The sequence below is a fragment of the Lepus europaeus genome, chromosome X (assembly GCF_033115175.1).
Source record: "Lepus europaeus isolate LE1 chromosome X, mLepTim1.pri, whole genome shotgun sequence".
Classification (NCBI taxonomy): domain Eukaryota; kingdom Metazoa; phylum Chordata; class Mammalia; order Lagomorpha; family Leporidae; genus Lepus; species Lepus europaeus.
In genome coordinates, this window is record NC_084850.1 from 133070927 (window position 1) to 133098123 (window position 27197).

Consider the following 27197-nt stretch of genomic DNA (forward strand, 5'->3'; position numbering starts at 1 on the left):
GAAAGGAGAAGCCAGTAACAAATTCAATCCAGATCTGAGAGAGTAGCTGATTGGTGACATTAAAGGAGGAAGCACCATCAGGTTTCTGAGGTCAGAGGAGGCCAAGTGTTCTCAAATGCATTCATGGGGTCAGTGGACACAGAAGAATAAGACCCCTATCCTCTCCAATGATGTTTTTCCCCCTTATTTAAGGAATGATATGCAGGGGCCGGCTCTGTTGTGTAGCAGGTAAAGCTGCCATCTGCCGGCACCGGCATCCCATATGCATACTGGTTCAAGTCCTGGTTGTTCCACTTCTAATCCAGCTCCCTGCTAATGCATCTAGGAAGGCAGCGGGGGATGGCCCAAGTGCTTGGCCCCTGCACCCACGTGGGAGACCCAGAAGAAGCTCCTGACTCTTAGCTTTAGATCAGCCCAGCTCCAGCTGTTGTGGTCATTTGGGGAATGAATCAGTGGATGGAAGATCTCTCTGTAACTGTCTTTCAAATAAATAAATAAATCTTTTTTAAAAAAAGAATGACACCCAGGTATATGATTCTGAAAACATTTGGATAGTCTTGTGGCATCAGTTTTCATAATGGTAAAAATGACTTTCTATATAGCTCTCTCTCTCTCTCTCTCTTTTTTTTTGACAGGCAGAGTTAGTGAAAGAGAGAGAGAGAGAGAGAGAGAGAGAGACAGACAGAGAGACAGAGAGAAAGGTCTTCCTTTTCCATTGGTTCACCCCCCAAATGGCCGCTACTGCTGGTGCACCGTGGCCAGCGCACTACGCCGATCCGAAGCCAGGAGCCAGGTGCTTCTTCTGGTCTCCCATGTGGGTGCAGGGCCCAAGCACTTGGGCCATCCTCCACTGCCTTCCCAGGCCACAGCAGAGAGCTGGACTGGAAGAGGAGCAAATGGGAAAGGATCTGGTGCCCCAACCGGGACTAGAACCTGGAGTGCCGGTGCCGCAGGTGGAGGATTAGCCAAGTGAGCCACGGCGCCGGCCTATCGCTAGTAATGGCATAAAAATGGACAGTGTAACACCACTGAGTATGGATTTCCTATAATGCAGTTTTCTGTCCAATGTCTGTAGAATTTCTCATGCCTATTTTACAATACAGCGCAGTAGGCATTGTTCTAGTTTGTGGCCAAACATGCTCATACAAACCTTAGCCTACTCCTGGTAAGGTAGACGTAGTCATAAGTGAATCACCACCACATGTATCTTCTACTGTTAAATCAACATCTTGATCAATTAAAAGCCATTTTCACAGAGGTGGGCATTTAGTTTACCAGTTAAGGCAATTATTAGGATGCCAGAGTACCATCTTGAGGTACCTGGGTTCAATGTTCTGCTCTAGCTCCTGATTCCAGCTTCCTACTAATGTTGATACTGGAAAACAGCAGTGATGACTCAGGTAATTGGGTTCCTACTACCCATGTGAGAAATCTGGATTGAGCTCCTGGCTTTCGCCTGGCCCAGCCTCAGTACTTGCAGGCATTTGGGGGAGTAGACCAGCAGATGGAAGAGATCGCTCTGTTCTCAAACTCAAAAATTAACAAATAAATAAAGCTATTCACAAAGACATTGAAGACCTCTGTCTTTTCCTTTACCAAGAAGTAAAGGATTTCACTGATTAGTTGCTATTAGAGATTGATGTACATCAGTGCTGTTCAACCAGAGGTGAGTTCGCAATGGATAGCAGAAAATGCCTACAGGCATTTTTGGTTGTCACTGGGAGGTTGGGCATCCAACAAGCATACAGTAAATAGAGGCCAGGAATGCAGCTAAGTACCCTGTAATGCACAGGGCAGCTCATACAACAAAAAATGATCTGGCCTGAATGTCAGTGGTGCTGAAATTGAGACCCTTCACCCAGTTTCTCCTAATGCTTTCTTATATAATCACGATGCAGTCATCAAACTAAGAAATTAACACTGGGTCAATGCTATTAAATAAATTCCAGACATTATTTGCCTCTCCACAGTTTTTCTGGTGTTGTCTTTTTCAATTCCAGGATTTACTTCTCAGTGGTCTCCTCCATTCTGCTTTTTGGTCTTGTCATTAATGATCTTGATGCTTTTGAAGAAGTCTGGGAAGGGATTCTGTACAAGTCTTGCCTCGGTTTGGTTTTTCTTATGGTTTCTCAGGATTTACACAAAAGATACAAATTTGGAGGGAGTAATAGCAAAGAAGTGTCTGGTAGTTGTTTACAAACAATGGTGCAAAGAATAACCATGTATATTATAACTGTTTAGGCCTGCATTTACATGCAGGACTGATTGCTGTTCAGAGGTTATATGTATTTGCACTTTGATAGTTACTACAACAGTACCAAGTTAGCATTTTCTCTTCCTCTGATAACAGCTAGTGAAACAATATGCTTTTTAATTTCTTGTACCACTGATTTATATCTTTGTTCACATGTCATTACCATCACCAGCAATGCATGAAACTGCCAGGTCTCCATACTTGTACCAGCATTAGGGGTGATTAAATGTTGGAATCTCTGCTAATTTGATAGGCAAAAATCATTATTTCACTATAGTGGTTTCATCCCTTCTTGTAAGCAAGGTTGGAAGTTCGTAGGTGTATGAGCTTCTTGCATTTCCTTAACTGTAAAATTCCTCTTTATAAATGGTTTTGCTGTCGATTATTTAAAAATTGGTTTTTGGGAATTCTTTATGTATCAGGACAGTTAACTCTTTCTGTTTTGTTCACCGTAGTGTCCCAAACACCTAGAAGAATAGCTGGCATATAGTAGGCACTCAATAAATATAAGAGCTGAATAAACAGAGGTGCAAATGTTCCTGCTATCTGTTTTGATTATGATTTCCATCATGAAGGATTTTAAACAATTTGTACGTAATTTAATTTGCTAGCTGTTTTCTTGATGACTCCTGAATTTTGATTTATAGTTAGAAAAGCTTCCTCCATTTGGAGGAACAAAAGAATCTTCTTATGCTTATCCTGGGATACTTATGGCATTTTTTTTTTACCTTCAATTCCATCTGGAATGTATTTAAGGACTGGATGAAAGATCCAATTTTTTGTTCTAAATGCCTGCTCAGTTGTCTCCCAAAATAATTTCCTGAATTGATCTTTTCCCTCACTGAGCTGAGATGCTTTTTTTATAAACTAAATTCTCATGTGTTTTGTTTGGGTCTATGTTGAGCTTACTATTTTTCCTCTGGGCTGAACTTTTCACTTACATGTTAGTCTCATACTATTTAATTATACTATTTAATTATTGTGGCTTTCTTTTCATCCCTCATTTTCTTTTAATTTTTTTGGCTATTCCTGCTTGTTTGCTTTGCAATATGAACTCTAGAAGTAGTTGATCAGTTTTTAAAGTTCTGTTGGCATTTGTATTAAGAACACATTAAATTTATAGAGATCACAATTTATAGGGAATTGTCATCAAAGATGTCTTTATAATCTCTTCCTACTTAGTAACATAGCATGAATTTAATTAATTCAAGGCTTTTGTGTCTCTCTGGAATTTTGAAATCCATACATAGTTTTATAATACAAGTCTTCTATGAATACTTTGAAGACCCTACTATGCATGGATTTAAATCTTTTTTTGCACAGAAGTAAATTTTTTAAATGTTTATTTGAAAGGCAAATATATATATATATATATAGAGAGAGAGAGAGAGCGAGCGAGAGAGAGAGCGAGAGCAAGAGAGAGAGCTTTCATCTGCTGGTTCACTCCCTAGGTGGCCACAACAGCCAGGGCTGGGCCAGGATGAAGCCAGGAGCTTCTTCTGGGTGCAGAGGCACAAGTACTTGGGCCATGTTCTGCTGCTTTCCCAGGTGCATTACCAGGAAGCTGGATTGGTAGTAGAGAAACTGTGACTCAAACCGGTGCCCATATAGGATGTCAGCACTGCAGGCAGTGGCTTAACCTTCTATACTACAGCACAAGCTCCTAAACTTAGCTTCTATCTCCATTTTCTGCAAACTTTTGTAAAGTATCTTTGAGTGTCAAAGGAACTGATTTCTATAAATCAATGTTACTTCACTAATTACAGAATTATCTTATTTGTACAGTTTTTCCTATTTTTCTAATGTCCTTTACCTTTTTGGTCTAACTTCACAGGCTCCTACCAGAATTTAACTCAATTTAGTATGCACTATACTAATACAGTAGGGGTAGTTAAATACCCTTTCCAAACTAAATATACGATTTTTTGAGCTAAGATGAATCAATTTTTGTCAAGTTAGAGAAATCTCCCTTCATTTCTGATATTAACTTTTTTTAAAGGATGGTGAATTTTATCCATTTAGTTTTAGGAATCTACTGGAATGACAGGATTTTTCTCTCCAGATTTGCTGAGATAAAATATATTCATCATAACTCTCTAACTCCTAGGACTGAATCATTCTTGCGTTTCAAGAATAAATCTTATTTGTATAAAATATGTATATCTTTTAATATTCTGCTGGATTCTGTTACTAATATCTTATTTGGTTCTTTTTCCTAAAATTTTTTTTGAAATATACTGGTCTATTGTTACTTTTCTTGCAGAGGATACAGTTGCTGATGGGTTTTGATATCACTGTTATCCTGACTTCATAAAGGATTGGAAATTTTTCTTCTGAACATTTTTTAACCAACAAAAATCAGGGGCTGGTGCTGTGGTGTAGAAGGTTAAGCCTCTACCTGCAGCACCGGCATCCCATATGGACACTGGTTTGAGTCCTGGCTGCTCCACTTCTCTCTCTCTTTTTTTTTTTTTTGTTTTAATTTTTTTTTTTAATTTTTGACAGGCAGAGTGGACAGTGAGAGAGAGAGACAGAGAGAAAGGTCTTCCTTTGCCGTTGGTTCACCCTCTAATGGCCGCCGCGGTAGCGCGCTGCGGCCGGCGCACCGCGCTGTTCCGATGGCAGGAGCCAGGTGCTTCTCCTGGTCTCCCATGGGGTGCAGAGCCCAAACACTTGGGCCATCCTCCACTGCACTCCCTGGCCACAGCAGAGAGCTGGCCTGGAAGAGGGGCAACTGGGACAGGATCGGTGCCCCGACCGGGACTAGAACCCGGTGTGCCGGCGCCGCAAGGCGGAGGATTCTGGCTGCTCCACTTCTAATCTAGTTCCCTGCTAATGGCCTGGGAAAGCAGTGGAAGAAGGCCCAAGTGCTTGGGCTCCTGTACCCACGTGGGACACCGAAAAGAAACTCCTGGTTCCTGGCTTCGGATCAGCCCAGCTCTGGCCATTGTGGCCATTTGGGAAGTAAACCAGCAGATAGAAGACCTCTCCCTCTGTCTCTCCTTCTAACTCTGCTTCTCAAATAAATGAATAAATCTTTTTTAAAAAAATCCAATATAAGGGGCTAGCATTGTGGTACAGCAGTTTGAGCCATGGCCTGCAATGCTGACATCCCATATGAGTGCCAGTTCAGAGTCCTGGCTGCTCCATTTCCTATCCAGCTCCCTGCTAATGTGCCTGGAAAACAAGCTGAGTACAGCCCAAGGATTTGGGTCCCTGTCACCCATGTGGGAGATCCTTAATGGAGTTCCAGGTTCCTGGCTTCAACCTGGCCCAGTCCTGGCTGTTGCAACCATTTGAAGAGTTAAACAGCGTACAGAAGATCTCTCTCTCCATCACTCTGCCTTTCAAGTAAAAAATAAATAAATATTTAAAAATGTAACACAAGTAAAAGCAGCTGTAGCCGGCGCCACGGCTCAATAGGCTAATCCTCCGCCTTGCGGCGCCGGCACACGGGGTTCTAGTCCCAGTCGGGGCACCGGATCCTGTCCCGGTTGCCCCTCTTCCAGGCCAGCTCTCTGCTGTGGCCTGGGAGTGCAGAGAAGGATGGCCCAAGTCCTTGGGCCCCGCACCCACATGGGAAACCAGGAGAAACACCTGGCTCCTGCCTTCGGATCAGCGCGGTGCGCTGGCCGGTGCGCTGGCCGGTGCGCTGGCCGCGGCAGCCACTGGAGGGTGAACCAACGGCAAAAAGGAAGACCTTTCTCTCTGTCTCTCTCTCTCTATCCACTCTGTCAAAAAAAAAATAATAAAAAAAATTTTAAAAAGCAGCTGTTATCATTATGGTTGGATTATGACAGGATTTTGTACATTGATGTAGTAACCACCGCTTAAACTTAGTTTCTAAGGGAAAAATAAACCTCAAATTCAAAACAACCAACCTACATTCAAATTTTGCAGTCATTGTCAGATTTTTGTCTTTACCCAGAGATTCCAGGGAAAAAATTCCCTTAAGGATTTGAATGGGATTTGAACACATTCATTTCCAGCCTACATTTCTGCATTTAAAAAGGTCCTCTTTTTAAAATGTGAATATGGTGATATTTATTAATAACAGTATCAATATCTAACAACATTACAAAGCACTCTCTCATTTATCATATTATTGTCTTTTACTTAAACTTTGGCGATTCCTAATGCTTTTTTTTAATAGAAAACTTCTATTTAATAAATATAAATCTCAAAAATACAATTTTTGGATTATAGCAGTTCTTCCCCCCATAACCACCCTCCCACCCACAAACCATCCCATTTCCTACTCCTTCTCTCATTCCATTCTTCATTAAGATTCATTTTCAATTATGTTTATATACAGAAGATCAACTTAGTATATACTAAGTAAAGATTTCAACAGTGTGCACCCACACAGACACACAAAGTATAAAGTACTGTTTGAAGACTATTTTTGCCATTAATTCTCATAGTACAACATATTAAGGACAGAGATCCTACATGGGGAGTAAGTGCACAGTTGGCTCCCATTGTTGACTTAACAACTGACACTCAGTAATCACCCGAGGCTCTTGTCATGAGCTGCCAAGGCTATGGAAGCCTCTTGAGTTCGCCTCTTATTTAGACAAGGCCATAGTCAAAGTGGAAGTTCTCTCCTCCCTTCAGAGAAAGGTACCTCCTTCTTTGATGGCCCGTTCTTGCCACTGGGATCTCACTCACAGAGATTTTTCATATAGGCCATTTTTTGCCACAGTGTCTTGGCTTTCCATGCCTGAGATACTCTCATGGGCTTTTTAGCCACATCCGAATTTCTTAAGGGCTGATTCTGAGGCCAGAGTACTGTTTAGGGCATTTGTCATTCTGAGTCTGCTGTGTATCCCACTTCCCATGTTGGATCTTTCCCTCCTTTTTAATTCTATCAATTATTATTAGCAGACACTGGTCTTATTTAAATGTGATCCCTTTGACACTTAATCCTATCTTTATGCTCAGTTACAAACTTAAACTGATCACTTTAACTAGTAAGGTGGCATTGGTACCTGCCAACTTAATGGGATTTGGATTCTCATGGCAAGTTTTTAGCTTTACCAAAAGGTCCTCAATTTATAGATTCTATAGAATACATGTAAAGTATGCTATTGCCAAGTATGGAAGTGAAAAGCTTATGTTCTAGTTTGAAGAATCCCAAGCTTCACGTGCAAACTGAGACGTTAGCATATTTTAATAAAAATGTATAAGCATCACAGGAAACTAAAACTGACTCAAGACTAAGTCCAACCTTTTTTTTTTTTTTTTTTGACAGGCAGAGTGGATAGTGAGAGAGAGAGAGAGAGAGAGAGAGAGAGAAAGGTCTTCCTTTTTGCCGTTGGTTCACCCTCCAATGGCCACTGCGGCCAGCGCATCTCGCTGATCTGAAGCCAGGAGCCAGGTGCTTCTCCTGGTCTCCCATGCGGGTGCAGGGCCCAAAGACTTGGGCCATCCTCCACTGCCTTCCCAGGCCATAGCAGAGAGCTGGCCTGGAAGAGGGGCAACTGGGATAGAATCCGGCGCCCCAACCGGGACTAGAACCCGGTGTGCCGGCGCTGCAAGGCGGAGGATTAGCCTGTTAAGCCACGGCGCCGGCCCCAACCTTTTTTTTTACACAGGCCAACAAAGATGTTCTCAGGTGGAAAATGTGGAGAGAACATACTTGATCACTATAAACCTTCACTGGCTGCTGCTGCTTTTTTAAAGATTTATTTATTTACTTGAAAGGCAGAGAGAGATACAGAGATCAATTATCTCCTATCGACTGATTTTCTCCCCAAATGGCTGCAATGGCCAGGGCTGGGCCAGGCTGAAGCCAGGAGGCTGGAACTCCATCCAGGTATCCCATGTGGGTAGCAAGCACGGACACAAGTACTTGAGCCATCATCTGCTGCATCCCAGGGAGCTATATATTAGAAGTGGAGTAGCTGGGATCTGAACCAGCCTTCCAATATGGAATGCAATTATTGAAAGTGGCTTGCTGCACAACAATCACCCCCACTGGCTGCTTCTTAATGATCCAGGTGACAGACTCGGAGAGGGGTGGCGTAGTCAGAGACCCAGAGTAGGTCCAGTAATCTGGGCAGGTGGGCATCAGGCAGGAAGGGTCGAAAGACCCAAATTCCACAAGGGTGTCCTGGCCAAGAGAACAGGTCACAGAGCCTTAGAGGTGAGAACCACTCAAGAATGACGAAGCCAGGTGGTCAGGGGTGTCTGGGGACCAGCAGTGGCCTGGGGGAGTGCCAGGTACCCTGGGCAGCTTCCTGAAGAATCACTGTCCAAGCTTCATTTCTGCAGCTAACTGCATCTTTCTCACTCATACCCCCAGGGAGAAAACAGTCAAAACCAGTTGCCCCTCCATTCTAGTCAGTTTTCAGCAGGTGGTCCTGACTATCATAGGCGGCTCAGGGAGTGGCTGGTGCATAAACAAGGCGGCTTCTCTTTTGCACCAGAGGCTACCTGAGAACTCTCCTTCTGCAATGCAATGCAATGCAATTAGGAGGAGCATGATATTGGACTGAGGGGTGCAAGAGAAAGGAAGGAGGCAGGGAGGACAGAGGGAGGAGGGAGGAGGAGAGGGAGAGCGAGCGAGAACATATGGACTTCCGGGGAGCAGTCCCTGTGGACTTCTGGATCCTGAAGGATTCACTGTGGCCGTGGGGCCTGCACAAAGGTACCCATGGGGAAGTTTCTTCACAGCCAGGCAAGTCGTGTTTCTGCACACTGCGGGGGTAGCCAGAGAAAAGAGGCTGCTCTGAATGTTTTCACAAGCTTTCACAGCAGGTTCCCGAGTCCCTGAGTCCTTGGCAGCAGGGCAGCCAGCACAGAAAGTCCAGTGCCCATCAGCACACCCACCTCTGCCCCTCAGTGACCCAGGGCACCGTAAACGACGAGGCTCCCTGTTCCAGGAGAAGCTGGGCACACGCAGTCCATTACACCCCGCCAGAGGGCCTTGCTAATGCCTCCACTCTGGGATGGGTGCGTAAACTGTATTTCAAGTGACTGAGGGAAAAAATTACCTTATGCTTAATTGATGGCAAAGTCTCCACCAACTTCTGCAGTTCTTTATGTCTATACACAAAGAACAACAAATGTGAAAATATCAACAACAATGGACTGTCAAGCTGGAATTGAATGAGTTAAAATTAACCACCTCATTATTACCAAGAAAGAAATCACAGTTCGAATCTTCACTTAAACTAGCAATGCAGCCTGTCACACACATCACTGAATTCAATTAGACAAAGAACAGATGTGCAGGATGGGGAGGGAGCACCTCATTGCATTGGCCTCCCCGGGAGCCTCCCTGGGCTTTGGCCCCCAGAGGCTCTGGAGCCTGAAGCTCTGCGAGCAAGCCAGGGTATCTGGAGGCCCAACTTTTAGTGCCAGGCCCTCAGAGCCTGCTCCGGGAGACTTGGTATAACAGCCACATTCCCCAGCTTAGTGTCCGATGCTCTGATATCTGGGGCCTTGTTGACCCTGGAGGGACTGTCTCTCTGAAGATAGGCTAATTCCTAGAAAGGACAAACAACCAGGAGCCTCTCTTTCACATGCAAACCAAGCAATCCAGAACCCACACATCCAAGCACCTCCTTTCTGGAGCTTGATCCTTCCTTCCTTCAAGATAGTAGCTTGCTTTCTTTTTTAAGATTTATTTATTTATTTGAAAGGTAGAGTTACAGAGAGGGGGAGAGAGGAAGACAGTGAGCCAGAGATATACAGTGATTGATCCATCCATTGATTCATTCCCAAATGGCCACAATGACCAAGGCTGAGCCAGGCCAAAGCCAGGGGTTCATTTGGGTGGCAGGCATCCAGCTTATGATGCTTTCCCAGGTGCATCAGCAAGGAGTTGGATTGGAAGTAGAGCAGCCAGCACTCAAATGGGATGCCAGAGTTGCAGGTGGCAGCTTAACCCATTGTACACAATGCCAGCCCCTACTGGAGTTCTTTCACTGGTGCCACTACTCCCCTGCCATAATCATCCCTGGGCCAGGCAGCAGACATCAGGGGAAACTCCACAGCCCACACTGTTGAAGTTATTCAAACCAGCCAAATCCTAAGCCTGCTTACCCTGCTCTGCCACTTGCTTCCCATGGAACTTCCAATGGAAACCACAACAAAGGCTCTTGCCCAGTTTCCCCTGCTCCTTCTGTGTCCTGACCAATCCAAACTGGTGCATCCCTGCATGGCCCTGCCTCCTGCTTATAGGTTCTGTATGAGGATAACAAACTCCTTGTTTCAGAACACTCATTCCCATATCTCTGCATCTTACCATGCCTGATCAAAGCCAATCTCTGTGGCCTTAAAACATTCTGCATCCAGAGAGGACTCAAGTGGAGGACTTCCAAGAGGCCTGTAGGAGTTTGGAGGCCCCAAGAGAGTGTGGCCAAGGAGTTTTCAACCTCAGTGCTCCATCAGCTCTCTAAGTGACTTGGCAGGGAAGCACTGTGCCTTGGTCAGCTTCACTTCCTTCATCTGAAGAATGGAGACAACATTGCTACCATCAGAGAGCTCAGGGTCACTTGGCAAATATGGTGTCACATGGCACTCAGAATTACCAGATCTTTTATGACTACTTTCCACAACTGCGTATCTTTTCACCACACTTAAAATATATTCTAAACCAATCATGCATTTCAGCCCTTATTTACTTATTTTCCTTTATATTTTTAGTCCAGTGCTTAAAAGTAGAAATAGGATGCAATTTACAGGGGTAAAGTGGGAGCTGTGGCACAGCAAATTAACTCATTGCTTGGGACCCCCATATCTCCCTATCAGAGTGCCTGGTTGAGTCCTGGCTACTGTGAGCTTCCAATCCAGTTTCCTACTAATGTACCTAAGAGGCAGCAGATGATGGCCCAGGTGCTTGGGTTCCTGCCACCCATGTGGAAAACCCAGAAGGATTTCCTGGCTCCTGGCTTCAGCCTGGCCCAGTTCCATCTGTTACAGGCAGTTGGGGAATGAACCAAGGGATAAAGATTGATCTGTTCTTTGTCACACCGGCTTTCAAGTAAATTGATAAATCGTTCCAAAAAATTTCTGGTAACCATATTTAAAAATTTTATTCATTTGAGAGAGAAAGCAAGTGAGTAGCCATGTGTACTTTCATCCACGGGTCTACTCCCCAAATGCCTGCAATGGCTGGGATCAGGCTGGACCGAAGTAGGGAGCCAGGAATTCAATCCACATCTTTCATGTGGGTGGTAAGAATCTAACCACCTGAGCTATCATCATTGCCTCTCAGGGTCAGCATTAGCAGGAAGTCTAAATCAGGAATTGGACCTGGGTATTGGACCTAGGTACTTAGATATGAGATGTAGGTGTTTTAACTGGCATTTTAACTATTACGCTAAATATCTACGTCCAGTAAGCACATTTAAAAAGTAAAAACAAACAAGACAAACTTATTTTAATATTTTATTTTACCAAATATACTCAAAATCTTATAACTCCAACATGTAATCAATATGAAAAATTATTGAGACAGTTTACATTTTTTCCCATACTAAGTCTCAAAAATCTTTTATGTATTTTAGACTTACAACATATCTCAATTTGGGTGGTATATCTTCATCAAGAAATACTTCATCTGTACTTAGTACTTTGAAAAATTTACATTTGAGGAGGTACAATAAACACACCCCAAGTGGTTCCAAACATTCTTAAGTTTCCCAGTAATTGAACTATCAGTTCTTAAATTGAAATGGGAATGAATTAAAATTAAATAAAACTTCATTTCCTCAATCACAGTAGTTGCATTTCTTTTTTTTCTCTTTTTTTTTTTTTTTTGACAGGCAGAGTGGACAGTGAGAGAGAGATACAGAGAAAGGTCTTCCTTTTCCATTGGTTCACCCTCCCTCCAATGGCCGCCGTGGCTGGCACGCTGCGGCCGGCGCACCGCGCTGATCCGATGGCAGGAGCCAGGTGCTTCTCCTGGTCTCCCATGGGGTGCAGGGCCCAAGCACTTGGGCCATCCTCCACTGCCTTCCCGGGCCATAGCAGAGAGCTGGCCTGGAAGAGGGGCAACCGGGATAGAATCCGGCGCCCCAACCGGGACTAGAACCCGGTGTGCCGGCGCCGCAAGGCGGAGGATTAGCCTGTTAAGCCACGTCGCCGGCCAGTAGTTGCATTTCAAATGCTCAACATTCACATGTGTCTTCTGGTTACCACACATCATAGTGGTATTTTACACCACTTAAAACAGATTTTGAACAATACTGTAAGCCAAGCCTTATCAATATATTGATCCCAATATCTTTAAAGTAACTAACAATATTGTGATGTTCTATCTTCATTCTAGACTACAATGGACCATTTAGAGTTGGTGATGTTCTTTTTTACCTTTAAAAATCACAGACAAACTATTTTACTCCACTGCTGCATCCTTGAAACTTTCAAATTTGACTGCATTCCAATTCACCAAATGCAGCCGAAACACTACTAAAAGACAGTTTGTCACCTGGCCTTACAGGATTGCGTACAAAAAAAAAAAAAAGACAATTTTTTAAAAAAGATTTATTTATTTATTTGAAAGTCAAAGTTACAAAGAGAGAGGGAGAGACAGAGACAGAGAGAAAGGGAGAGACAGAGACAGAGTCAGAGAGAGATCTTCTATCTGCTGGTTCACTCCCCAAATGGTTGCAACGACCAGGGCTGGGCCAGGCCGAAGCCAGGAGCCAGAAGCTTCTTCCAGGTCTCCCACGTGGGTGCAGGGTCCCAAGCACTTGAGCCATCCTCTGCTGCTTTCCTAGGCACATACAGCAGGGAGCTAGATGGGAGAGGAGCAGCTGGGACTCAAATTGGCACCCACCGGGGATGCTGGCATTGCAGGTGGCAGCTTTACCACCATGCCACAGTGTCAGCCCCCAAATGACAGCTTTATTCATCCAATGATAAACATGTTTCCTCACTCAAAATAAAGCCACTGAGAAAAGCATATGACAATGTGTGGCAAGAGTGTCCAGAAATAAAGAAGAGGAAGAAATTTAAGCAAGAACAGCAATCACTATTGTTTTGGAAGAGAAGAATTTATTGAAGAAAAATAAGTCATATTATAGCACAATAAGATTTCAGTGAGGGACCAGTACCTGTTCATTTCCATCTTGATTTGTATGAGACATTAACATCCCAAATCCATTTGCATCTAAAAGAGAGAAGATGATTACCTTGAGAGACAGATTCTCCCTATGTAGAAACAGACAGGAGTTAAAGGCACATCTCTTCTTTGAGGGATGACCACTTAAAATGTGCTTTTTATTTCTATTTTTTATTTTTTTAAATTTTATTTGAAAGAATTACAGAGAGAGGCGGAGACGCATAGAGAGAGGTCTTCCATCCGCTGGTTCACTCCCTAAATAGCTGCAACAGCCAGAGCTGAGCTGATCTGAAGTAAGGAGCCAGGAGCTTCTTCTAGGTCTGCCGCGTGGGTGCAGGGGCCTAAGGACTTGGGTCATCCTCTACTGCTTTCCCAGGCCATAGCCATTCTATATCACATGCCCTCCTCCATGGTCCCAGGGCACTTTTAGAAACCTTTTTCAAATTACATTTGCTTTATTAATCCTAACTTCAAGTGTGCTCCTCTCATTAGACTTTGAACTCTGGATGGCTAGAATTAGGTTAGTAGTTCTGGCACTTTGTGTGGTATCTGGTACATGGCTGACACTCAGTAAATGTTAAACGAATAAATAAACTAGTAACAAAATACATATGTGTTATTACATGACAAATATACAAAGTGTGCCTCTTGCCTAATTTTCCTTTTGTTCTGCATTGCCATCTTATAATTTAAAACTCGTTAACATAGTATTAGTATTTAACACAAAAGTTTTTGTAAAGGTGTCAAGCAGAGGAAAATCAGCACATATTCAACACACAGAAAATGGATTTCCAACAAAGCTTTCAATTTCTTTCATGCCCTATCTTTCATATCAATTACAAAATCTATACGGGGAGATAAATGTATCAATAGAAAATGCTACCTATATTAGAAGGAAAGGTCCATGAAAAACAGAAGGGAATGTTTTCACGTACTCAGAAGTCTGTGATGATGTAACAATGGCACTGATAGGTACATACACACAGACATTTGTACATACGTGTCCATAGCTTCATCCCTCACCACAGTGAAAATGTGAGGAAGGGATCAACTAATGTCCACCCACGCCACGGAGTAGCATTCAGCCTTAAAAAGGAAGGAATTTCTGACACATGCTACAACTTGGATGGACCTGGAGGACATCATAAGTGAAATAAGCCAGTCACAAAAAGACAAATACTGTATGACCCCACTCATGAGGTACCTAAAGCAGCCACATCCACAGGGACAGAAAATAGAATGGTGGTAGTCACAGGTGGGGAGGTAAAGAGGGGATTTGTTGTTCAATGGGTATCAAGTTCACTTTTGCAAGATAAAATCAATTCCAGAGTTAAGACGATTACATGGTTGCGTGATAATGTGGATGTACTTAATACTATTTAATGGTATTTTTTAAAAAATTTACTTATTTGAAAGAATTATCGGGAGAGAGTGAAAGAGAGAGACAGACATCTTCCATCTGCTGGTTTACTCCCCAAGTGGCTATAATAGCCAGGGCTGAGCCAGGCTGAAGCCAGGAGCCTGGAGCTTCAGCTGGATCTCCCATGTGGATGGCAGGGGCCCAAGCACTTGAGTCAACTTCCACTGTTTTCCTCAGGCCATTAGCAGGGAGCTGGATTGGAAGTGGAGCAGCTGGGATAGAAACAGGCACTGATATGGTGGGGTGCTGGTGTTGCAGGTGGTGGTTTTACCTACTACAGCACAATGCCAGCCCCTGAATGTAGTCTTAAAATTGTTTAAGATGGTAAATTTCATGTCATGTGTATTTTACGACAATTTTTAAAAAGCCCAACGATGGGAACAATCTTGTGGTGCATTCAGTGGGTTAAACTCTTACCTGAGACACCAGAATCCCATATCAGAGTGCCAGTTTGAATCCAGATGCTCTGCTTCTGACTCAGCTTCTTGTTAATGCACACAGGAAGGCAGCGGAAGATAGCCCAAGTACTTGAGCCCATGCCACCCACTTGGGAGACCAGTATGGAGTTCCAGGTTCCTGGCTTCAGCCTGGCCAAACCCTGGCTATTGCAGCCATCTGGGCAGTGAACCAGTAGGTTAAAGATTTCTTTCTGTTTCTTCCACTCTGTTGCCGTGGCTTTCAAATAAATAAATAAACTTAAAAAAAAAAAAACCAACAAGTTGACGCCATTGCTAACAAAGAGGTCAGTCAGCACTACCATGGAGGGAGTCCGACTTGTCCTGTATCATGTAACGTTGTTCTAAAGGCCAGATAAAACCACCAGACCTTGTCCTCACCTGATTTATCTGTAGAGTCTTCAAATTCCACAAGGAAAGAGTACCCGTTATTCCAGATGTGGAGGCAGGTGGCCGGATCATAAGAGATGGTGAGCGGTTTTAAGCCAGGATCGTAGACGCTGTCCCTCCACCGGATGTTGATGGGCGACTGCCGATCACCCGCAGGAACGAGGTCCACGCTCTCCCAGAGCGGATGCACTAGGAGAGAGTGGGGCTGAGTGAGCGGGTCGGCAAGACCCCGCACTACCAAGCGTCACACACGAGGCAATCCCACCTGGGGAGAAGCCGTCCAGAAATGGCAACTGAAAGTCTTAGGAATCAGCCGCGCAGGGCCTCAGTCCACCCCCTGAAGCAGAGGTGAAGGCAGGTCAGAGCACATCGTGCAGTGGCTCAGCATTCTGCTGTCCCGTGAAGCCAACAGCACATCCCAGTCGGCCGCCTAAGTCACCTAAACCTGCGCCATCTGTCCTGTGATGAGGGCAGGACGCAGGCAGCTCAGTGCGCCATGAAATCAGAGTACTCACACAGGAGCTCTTTCTGCATGGATAATTTCCTGAGACCAGGCTGCCCCAGACTAGCTCTGAAGACAAAGACCAGGTCACTTACTTGGCACGAACAGACCGTCGACAAAGGGGATGAGGGAAGGGCTTGGGGAAGCAAACCTTCAGGCAAGCACAGCACTGGGGCTTTCTAGTTGGTTGGCCTGGAGAAGTCAAGGCTGGCACGCGGCCTCCCGCACCAGGCTCAGCCCACGTCAGCGTGCACGCTGGGCTCCCCTCCTGTGGAGGTCACCTCTGAGGACCAGATGGCCACCCTGCCAAACCTGGGGACAACATTAGCCCTGCTCTGGACTCCACAGTCTGTCACCCAAATGTGGACGTATCTAGTGAGGTGGAATCGTACAACTCTTCCTACACACAGACAACATCCCTCAACTGATTGTCTCCTGCAAACACCAGCTCTCCATGGCAAGTCCCTGAAAAGTACCAGCGGCTGCCCTGCCAAGCCAGACAGGCCTGCAGAGACATCTGCGTGATGAACACAATGCAGAACACACCACGGATGCGCAGAATCAAGACCAACAGGAAAACTAGGAGAAACGGGAAAGGACAGAAAACACTACCAACGATCCTCTGCTCCTCACCCCACTGCTGAGAACTAGTCTATGGGTTTAAAAGGTAGTAAGGAAGTTGCTACCTAGCGCAATCCACCAAATACAGCAGGGTCATATCACACTCTGATTTCCGCAGAAAACAGAAACCTACCTCTAGTTTACTGACAGAAGACACACTTCTATTCCTTTTGTAGCTGCCCAAAGACAGAAGTTTAAAACCTTATCCTGGGGCCAGTGCTGTGGTATAGCGGGAAAAGCCACTGCCTGCAGTGCCAGCATCCCATATGGATGCTGGTTCGAGTGCCGGCTGCTCCACTTCTGATCCAGCTCTCTGCTATGGCCTGGGAAAGCAGCAGAAGATGGCCCAAGTTCTTGGGCCCCTGCACCCAAGTGCGAGACCTGGAAGAAGCTCCTGGGTCCTGGGTCCTGGCTTCAGATCAGTGCAGCTCCTGCCATTGCAGCCAACTCTCTCTACCTCTTCTTCTCTTTCTGTGTAACTCTGACCTTCAAATAAATAAATAAATTTTAAAAAATCCTTTTTTGTTTAGTGGGACGGGGGCGGGGATTGCCCTAAGGATACAGACATCAAGCTCTTCTGGGTGTCTCCAGAACAGAGGGAGGGATTCTGTCCCCAAAGGGCATCCGGCAAGAGGAGAATCTGGCTAGAGGAGAATGCTAGTGCCATCTTGTGGGCAGAGGCCAATAATGCTGCTAAACATCCTACAATGTACAAGACAGGGCCTCCACTGCCAAGAATCTCTGGACCAGAAGTCAGGAGTGCTAAAGTTGAGAAATCTGGTCTATGAGAACTCATAGTACCCCCTCCCTTTTTTAAAGCTTTGGAGAGATCTAAACCCAATGTTTGTTTTTCTTAGTTTAAGAGAACTTGTTCCTTTGAGAGGAACAGGAATTTTCTGTTTCAGAATCCTTAAATAGCAAATGCACTCAAAGTGGCACACTATTTTAATACTGTAATCTGACCAGAATGCAGATTCCTTCTAGAAGGGACTTGTTTTCATTTTAAAGATGCCTGATACAAAGAGACTACACATTTACCCCTCTGACAGACTAGCTGATAATTTCAGTGTTCACACTCTACAAAGTCAATCAATAAGGATGTCCTGTGGAGACTAGGTAAGAACTGAAAAAATGGTCAGGTCCCTAAGATAATGCTCTCGGTCACCCTTAAGTGTTCCCCACTTCATTCAGGAAATGGAAGTATCATCTCTCACACCATGAAAGTGTCAACCCAAGAAAACCAGACCTACTCCCTCAATTACTCAATTATAGCCATAGTGCTACTGTTAGTTCATGCACTTCTGTTTCCATGTTCAGTTTCCAGAAGGTCCCCCTACCTACCTTCTCTTATATTATCCCTCACTGGGGGAAGGGTTCCCTTAGTGAAGCCAGGTATCTGCCAAGGGCTTCTTGTGCTAAAAGACAAACTCATACTTTTGTTCCAGGACCTCCTCCCTGCCCCACCTTCTTCTTCCTCCATTTTAATATAATACAGAGAGGAATGCGTTCTTTGTAGTTGCACACTTTCCATCAAAACAGGAAGATGATTATGTGCTCTAACAGAGGATTCATTTTCAGGTTCTTCTACAGGTAAAAACAAAGTTAACAGAGAGGGTGATTCTCTCTCTTTGCTGAAATAAGCAATGTCACACTGTTATTTAAAAAGTTTCAGTAGCCAAGAGCCTCCGGTGATCACTGACATCATAAATAAGAGTGTCTATTGTTAAATCAACAACAGGAGTCACTGGGCACTTGCTCCCCATGTAAAGCCTCTGTCTTTAATGAGTTGTACTATGAGAATTAACAGTAAAACTGGTCTTTAAACAGTACTTTATACTTTGTGTGTGTGTGTGGGTGCAAACTGTTGAAATCTTTACTTAGTATAGAGTTGATCTTCTGTATATAAAGATAATTAAAAATGAATCTTAATTGAAGAATGGGATGGGAGAGGGAGTAAGAGGTGGGACAGGAGAAGGGGTGGGAGGGTGGGTATGGGGGGAAGAACCACTGTATTCCAAAAGCTGTACCTATGAAATTTACATTTATTAAATGAAAGCTTTCTAAAAAAATTTGCTGATGGGCAACACAACTCCTTTAGATTACATGGTAAGGATAACTAAAGGTTTTCCTTCTTAAGAACAGGAGTAGTCTTAGGTTTACTTACATGAGTACCACCTATTTCCCCAGGCTTGTTTTATGTCCCTCAGCTCTTCAAATGCAGAAAGCCCATTCGCACCTTAGCCCTGGAGTTCCTAATCTTCCCCCTATGCATCAACCAGTTTTCCCTCCTTCTGCTCAGAGCTGCTCCTGTTGTTACTGCTTAAAACATACCTGGGCTGCTAGACGCTGGACAGTCAAAACACCAGATGAGAGTTGATGCAATGAAACAACTCATTTATTCAAATGGCTACTCGTGGGAAGGAGGGCTCTGTAGTCCCAAATATGCTATTCCTAATTTTCAAGACAGCAAAAGGACAAACCAGCGCCGTGGCATAGTAGGTTAAGCTTCCGCCTGCGGCACTGGCATCTCATATGGATGCTGGTTCGAGTCCCAGCTGCTCCACTCCCAATCCACCTCCCTGTTAATGTGCCTGGGAAAGCACTGGAAGATAGCCCAAGTGCTTGAACCCCTGCACCCACATAGGAGATCAGGAAGAAGCTCATGGCTTCGGATTGACCCAGCTCTAGCTGTTGCAGCCATTTGGGGAGTGAGCCAGCAGATGGAAGACCTCTCTCTCTGTTTCTCTGTAACTCTGTTTCTCAAATAAATCAATCTTTAAAAAAAAAAAAGACAGCAAAAGGACATTAAAAGGATAAGGAGAGTTGGGGGAAAGTTGTCTGACAGGTTTCTTTGCTGTTTGGCTGGTGGTCCTGAATTCCTCCCTTATCAAATGGGGTCTGCTGTTCCAGCCACCTATGACTCTGCAATTTCAGCTTTTGAAATTCTTTGGTCCCCATCTGCCCAAACATTTTGATCAGCTGAAAGATAAGCAACTAGCTTTTTTTAAAAAAGATGTATTTATTTATTTGAAAGTCAGAGTTACACAGAGAGAGAAGGAGAGGCAGAGAGAAAGAGAGAAATCTTCAATCTGCTGGTTCACTCTCCAATTGGCCACAACGACTGGAGCTGTGCCGATCTGAAGCCAGGAGCCAGGAGCTTCTTCCGGGTCTCCCATGCGGATGCAAGGGCCCAAGGACTTGGGCATCTTCTACTGTTTTCCCAGGCCCTAGCAGAGAGCTAGATTGGAAGTGGAGCAGCCAGGTCTCGAACCAGCACCCATATGGGATGCCGGCACTGCAGGTGGCAGCTTTACCCGCTATGCCACAGCGCTGTCAGAAGGAAAGGAAGATGTACTTTTTACAATGGCAAATGTGTGGCTGGTCCCAAAGTTAGAAATGAAAGGAAAAAAGAGAAATGTAGAATGGTTACACTATTTGAGGCTTAACTGCCACCTGCTCATTTCTCTGATGACTTCCTCTTATAAAACAATCCACTTGTATTCATTTTTATCATAGTATTATTTTTAGTACTCTGATGTCCTTCACAACATTTCTTACATGGTATAATTATAATTATATAAACATGTGTCTAATTATCTGCCTTCTGTTTCTGCTCTGCAAACCAGCTGGCTTTCACCAACTTTTTTTTTTTTGACAGGCAGAGTGGACAGTGAGAGAGAGAGAGACAGAGAGAAAGGTCTTCCTTTGCCGTTGGGTCACCCTCCAATGGCTGCTGCGGCTGGCGCACCGCGCTGATCCTGATCCAAAGCCAGGAGCCAGGTGCTTCTCCTGGTCTCCCATGGGGTGCAGGGCCCAAGCACTTGGGCCATCTCCACTGCATTCCAGGGCCATAGCAGAGAGCTGGCCTGGAAGAGGGGCAACCGGGACAGAATCCGGCGCCCCAACCGGGACTAGAACCTGGTGTGCCGGCGCCGCAAGGCAGAGGATTAGCCTATTGAGCCGCAGCGCCAGCTGGCTTTCACCAACTCTTGAGGATCGAGCGAGTAGATGGGAGAGCATCACTGTGGAGAGCTGTATCTCCAGGGCCAGCATTATGATGCAACAGATAAAGCACCACCTGCAATGCCCAGCTCCCTGCTGGTGCACCTGAGAAAGCAGCTGAAGATGGCCCAAGTGCTTGGGCCTCGGCACCCATGTGGGAGGCCTAGAAGAGGCCCCTGGCTCCTGGATTCAGGCTGGCCCAGCTCTGGCCATTGTGGCCATTTGGAGAGTGAACCAGAGGATGGGAGCTCTCTCATGGAAGATCTCTCTCTCTATGCATCTCCCCCCTCTCTGAAACTCTGCCTTTCAAATAAAATCAATCTTAAGGAAAAAAAAGAACTTCATCTGCTTCTTACCCTATTTCCTACTCTCCTTCCAGTTGCTACATAACTTGTCCTTGAAGAATCCTTCAGGTTTATTTCTTCCTTGCCTTGCCTGTGACCAGCAGCCCCGCCCACCCAGACTTCATGGAAAGCCTCTTTCTTGATGCCTTTCCCTCCTCTCTCATTCTTTTCTACTCCTGTGTTCTGTCACTCAGAAGGTCTCCCAAATTACCACCTTCATCATGGTGTGCCTGCACAAGTTGTAACTCCCGTATCAATGTGCTCACTCCTTACTTATCTAATCTCATTTCTCCTTCTTTCTAAACTATGGTCATCCTATGCAGCTCTCCTTGATCAGTCCAAAGTGAGAAGTGCTATCAGTGTAGGACATCCACCAGGTTTTGAAGAATTGGTACAGGGTAAAGAATATAAACTTGCTCATGAATAATTCTTATAATACTGATAAATCCTGGATATAATGGGTTAAATAAGATATATTATTAAAATTCATTTACACTGTTTCTTTTCCCCTTTTCTAATGTGAATATTAGAAAACTAGTACTGGGACTGGTGCTATGGCATATGTGGCACCAGCATCCCATATGGGCGCCGGCTCGAGTCCCAACTGCTCCACATCCAATCCAGTTCCCTGCTGATTGGCCTAAGAAAGCAGTGGAGGCCGGTGCCGTGGCTCAACAGGCTAATCCTCCGCCTTGCGGCGCCGGCACACCAGGTTCTAGTCCCGGTTGGGGCGCCGGTTCTGTCCTGGCTGCCCCTCTTCCAGGCCAGCTCTCTGCTGTGGCCAGGGAGTGCAGTGGAGGATGGCTCAAGTGCTTGTGCCCTGCACCCCATGGGAGACCAGGATAGGCACCTGGCTCCTGCCATTGGATCAGGATCAGCGCGGTGCGCCGGCTGCAGCGCGCCAGCCGCGGCGGCCATTGGAGGGTGACCCAACGGCAAAGGAAGACCTTTCTCTCTGTCTCTCTCTCTCTCACTGTCCACTCTGCCTGTCAAAAAAAAAAAAAAAAGAAAGAAAGAAAGCAGTGGAAGATGGTCCAAATGCTTTGGCCTCTGCACCTGCATGGAAGACCCAGAAGAAGTTCTTGGCTCTTGGCTCCTGGCTTCAAATCAACCCAACTCTGGCCACTGGGGTCATTTGGGGAGTGAATCAGCGGATAGAAGATCTCTCTGTCTGTCTGTACCTCTGCCTCTCAAATAAATAAATAAAAATCTTTTTTAAAATTTTATTAAAAGATTTATTTATTTATTTGAAAGGCAGAGTTATACAGAGATTGGAGGAGAGGCAGAGAAACAGAGAGGTCTTCCATTCACTGGTTCACTCTCCAGTTGGCCACAAGGGCTGGAGCTGTGCCAATCAAGCCAGGAGCCAAGAGCTTCCTCAGGGTCTTCCCATGTGGGTTCAGGGGCCCAAGGACTTGGCCATCTTCCACTGCTTTCCCAGGCCATAGCAGAGAGCTGGATCAGAAGTGGGGCAGCCGGGACTTGAACTGGTGCCCATATGGGATGCCGGCACTGCAGGTGGCGGCTTTACCCACTATGCCACAGTGCCTGCCCCACCACTTGCTCTTTATTTTGTGCCTTGTTATGCCCTGCCCTTTTCATGAGGGGTATGCTATTTCCTCAAGTAACTGCAAAGCACCATTGCAGGCCCCAGCCATAGGGACAGGACCCTCCACAAGACTTAGATGGGGATGTCACAGAATCACAAACTGCTCTGTTAGAGCATCAGGGTTGGAAAAGGCACTTTGATGGGGAGTCCATTAATCTCAGGATGCACAGGCAGTTACCAGCACGGGAGACTAAAGCCCACATTTCCTGCTCAGTTCCAGGGCTATCTGTCAGTCCCAGGCAGCTGAAGATAACCCTGAGTCCATTCTGCAATCCTGAGTGGCTCTTAATGACCCATTGTTCCTTCCGGCTACTGATAAGTTAATGCAAGATCAAAGAGTCTGGGGGCATGGCAGCCTCTATCAGAGCTCTTGGGAAAGATACTACAAAACAAGCCTTTTGTTCTCCATGTTTTGAGTTCTGCAAAATTAATTGGAAAAATAATAGAACTTCATAACACAGTTCAGTAATAACATATACCAGTACTTTCCAATACAACTTTCTCTGAAGATGGAAATAGCCAATATGGTAAGTGCTCCGCATATGTGGCTATAAAATTTTTATGAGCTTAAATTTACATGTAAAGAATCACAAGTGGTTTATGGGTACATTTTAGACAGTGCCACTCTAGGGCATGTTATCCTAAAAAGAACTATTTTTCTCCTTTCTAAAAGTAGAGAGACCATGAACATTAAGAATCACTGAAATAATATCAAATTTATAGCATTTCCATTGCAGCCTACATTCTTTGTTTTGTTAAATTAAGAATTAACATATTAAATTCCTTTTCCTATGCTTTAAGATCGTATGCAAACAGATAACACAGGTTAAATTTCACCAAATGACACACTAAAAGAAACACTGTATTTTCACCTTGGGTAAAAGGCATAAGCTTTTATCTTTATTATATTGCAAGTCCCCAAAGTTAGGAATGTGCACAGTTACCTCTGCTACTTGAGGTGATAGCAATAGCAATCTGGGATGACAAGCCAGGTTGCCTGCAAGGGGTATAGGGAGCAAAGTTACCAGTACAGAGCCCAGGCATGTCATGAAATGCTTCCTTCTGATTTTGCCATAGTCTCCTACTGCATTTACTGCTAATCCTGCTTCACTTCATGTTAAAAATGGTCAGATTTAAACACCTGCAGGAAGCCTGGAGCTGATATTGATAAAGATGATAAAGATAATAACAACTGTGTTAACAAAAGCAGGTACTGAGGTGTCCCAGTGTGGCCAGCACCAGCTAAGGATATCTTTCCTAAGCATAAACAATCCTTGGTCATCCTTTGTCACAAGGGTATACTAAGCCTTCTGCTGGGGTACTGAGCTGCCAGAAACAACGAGTACTGTCTTTACAACTGACTAGATGTGGGACCTGGACACCAGAAGAGGCCATGCTCAGAGGCCAGGAGCAGCAAAGCCCATATTATTCTCTAGAGTGAAAACAACTCCCAACGGTATAATATGCCAAAAGCAAAATCAAATGGCCACTGTATGCTGTTTTTCCTAGTAACATGGAAACAAGAGCATGTTGGGTGGTATGGAAAAGTAATCGGGTTCAGCCCCACCTCCGCAGACCACTACTGTTGGGTTCCTGCCTGCAATAAAAGCAGCAAATGCTCTCAGGGACATAAACATGTTGACTTTAGACCTTTAACTTTCAACAATCTGTAAGTAAAACCAAACAAATAAAAATCAGGGAACAAAATCCCACACATGCACACAAAACATTAGCAACTAGATAAATACGACTAGTTTTCCATTTGAAACCTTAAACCACAAAATGCCAGTGTTAAGAATAAGCCAGTCCAGGTAGAATGAGGACACAAACAGCAGCCAGAAATTCATGATGATCCTGGTCAGTCCATTTCAGTAAGAACACACTCAATGGTGGAAAAAAAGGACCAAACTCACAATAAAAGTGTGCTTATGAAATAGTTTCAAGGCAACAGAGGTGGCTAGATTAGCATTAATAATGAATTCTTTTCTGATGCGTATATAGGTTCAAAGAGAACAAACCCAAAGAGGAAAAGTTGAGAAATCTACAATCTTTTAGAATGCCAGTATCACTACTGTGAATAGTGGAAAATATACAAAATAACTACTTAAAAGATAAACTTAGCTAACTCATTAAACTCGTGTCTTGGGGCCAGCATTGTGGCACCGTGCGTTAAGCCGCCGACTGTAAAGCTGGCATCCCATATGGGTACCAGTTAGAAATCTGGCTGCTCCCTGCTAATGAGCCTGGGAAAGCAGCAACACATGGCCCATGTACATGCCATCCATGTGCAAGACCTGGAAGAAGCTCCTGGCTCCTGGCTTCGATCTGGCACAGCCCTGGTCATTGCGGTCATTTGGGGAGTGAACCAGCAGATGGACGATCTCTCTCTCTCTCTCTCTCTCTCTCTCTCTCTCTTTGTGTCTCTCCCTCTAACTCTGCCTTTCAAATAAATAAAAATAAACCTTAAAACAAAACTTGTTTCTCTACTAAGATATATAATTGTCTACTCGTGTTATTTTGGCTACTCTCCATGACCTCCAGGGACATTTGCAAATGTCCTGAGACATTTTTGAATTGTGATCTTTTGGGGTGTGGGGACTGATACTGGTAGAGCTTAGAGATATAATTTAACATCTGTATCAAATGACAAACACATTACAGAGCCTTAAAAACAGAATGGGTGAAGCAGAAGAGAGAACATCGGACTTAGAAGACAGAGCATAGGAAAGTATACAGTCAAACCAAAGAAGAGAAGAGGAAATTAGAAATCTAAAAAATATTGTTGGGAATCTACAGGATACTATTAAAAAAACCCAACATTCGGGTTCTAGGAGTTCCTGAAGGCATGGAGAGGGAGAAAGGATTAGAAGGCCTTTTTAGAGAGATACTTGCAGAGAACTTCCCGGGTCTGGAGAAGGACAGAGACATCCTAGTACTGGAAGCTCATAGAACCCCTAGTAAACATGACCAAAAGAGATCCTCACCACGACATGTTGTAATCAAACTCACCACAGTGAAACATAAAGAAAAGATTCTAAAATGTGCAAGAGAGAAACGTCAGATTATTCTCAGAGGATCTCCAATTAGACTCACAGCAGACTTCTCATCAGAAACCCTACAAGCTAGAAGGGAATGGCGAGACATAGCCCAGGTACTAAGAGAGAAAAACTGCCAGCCCAGAATATTATATCCTGCAAAGCTCTCATTTGTGAATGAAGGTGAAATAAAGGCTTTTCATAGCAAACAGAAACTGAAAGAATTTGTTGTCACTCGTCCAGCCCTGCAAAAGATGCTTAAAGATGTGTTACACACAGAAACACAGAAACATGGTCATCAATATGAAAGAAGGTAAAGGAAGGAAACCTCACAGCAAAAGATCACAGGAAGCTCAATTTCTCTTTGACATAGAATTACACTCTGATGCTCTGTTAAAGCAATGTGTTAAAGTAATCTGTTATGTTCTCTTGATGTCTGTTCAATTCTAATTGTTCAAAAACAGCTGAATTTTTATTAAGAGCTATGGGTTATTTAAATATGTGCTTATTTTCAAAGATTTGAATAATCACCTTGTAACAATGATCAAATTTGGTCTATGTTATGTCATGATTTTAAGGAATCTTATTTCAACCAGATATTTTGGATTTTGAGCCTTCTTGGCATTCTTGACAGGCATTCAAAAAATCAAAGTTTCAAACAATCTGGACTCTAAAATTTCCAGTAAATCTTGGACTTTGGTTTTTCCAGTTTGGGCCCAACTGAAAAAATCGAAGGACCTATGTCTCGCATCTTATAGAGACACCAACTAATCAGGCTATTTGGATTATATTAGAAGTACTGTCAAGATGTGACGTGGTACCAAACTTTAAGTTTCTATAATGGAAAATGCTATTAATACAAATGTTTGAAAATTAAAAAGTCTAATGATCTTGTGTTACTAGACATGATAGTTATATTAATGAGAAAGTCCCAGAGGCCTAAAGGGTTAAATACTTGTAAAATCCTACAGGTGCTTTCAAAAATACTGTGAAGTAAGCAAGTGCCTCTTGTTGGTTGATGAGTTTATAATTTTAAACATGGCAACTTAAAGTCTTTTGTCATCCACAGTTATATATGATTTGTTGCTCATAAAACTAAAGCATTGTTGGTTCTGTGTTTAGCTGTCCTCCTATAGGTTCCTATGGACTTTTTCCAGCCACTTCTATTGTATTCAGTACTTTGGGATGGCTCTGTAAACAGATGAAGCCAATAATGTATTAACAGTACCAATTGAGAGAAAGTATGGTTAACTGAGGTTACTAAAAACAAAAAGCAATTCAAATCAATTGGCAATTTACAAAAAAGAGTTAAAGATTTTAAAAGCTATTATTAAAATTGCTATATTGGTCTATTATGTTATGTTATATGTGTGTACATATTGTATGTCCACATGGGGAAATTTTATTAAGAATTTTAATTGGCTTATAGATTAGATTGTCCATAAATTTAAGCTGCTAAAATTAATCAAAGATACATTTTAATTTGTG

General features: G+C 43.9%; 1 protein-coding gene across 3 annotated transcripts in view; it reads right to left on the reverse strand.

Annotated features, from left to right (window-relative positions):
* The window catches only part of CA5B (carbonic anhydrase 5B), a 108552-nt gene that overhangs the window by 72818 nt on the left and 8537 nt on the right, over positions 1-27197 (reverse strand). For 2 of the 3 annotated variants that reach the window (XM_062183398.1, XM_062183399.1), the window contains exon 3: positions 15588-15785. In XM_062183398.1, the coding sequence (XP_062039382.1) occupies positions 15588-15668 (81 nt within the window). In that variant the 5' untranslated portion in view covers positions 15669-15785. Of the gene's footprint in view, positions 1-15587; positions 15786-27197 lie in introns of those variants that run through there. The other variant, XM_062183401.1, reaches the window with a different exon arrangement.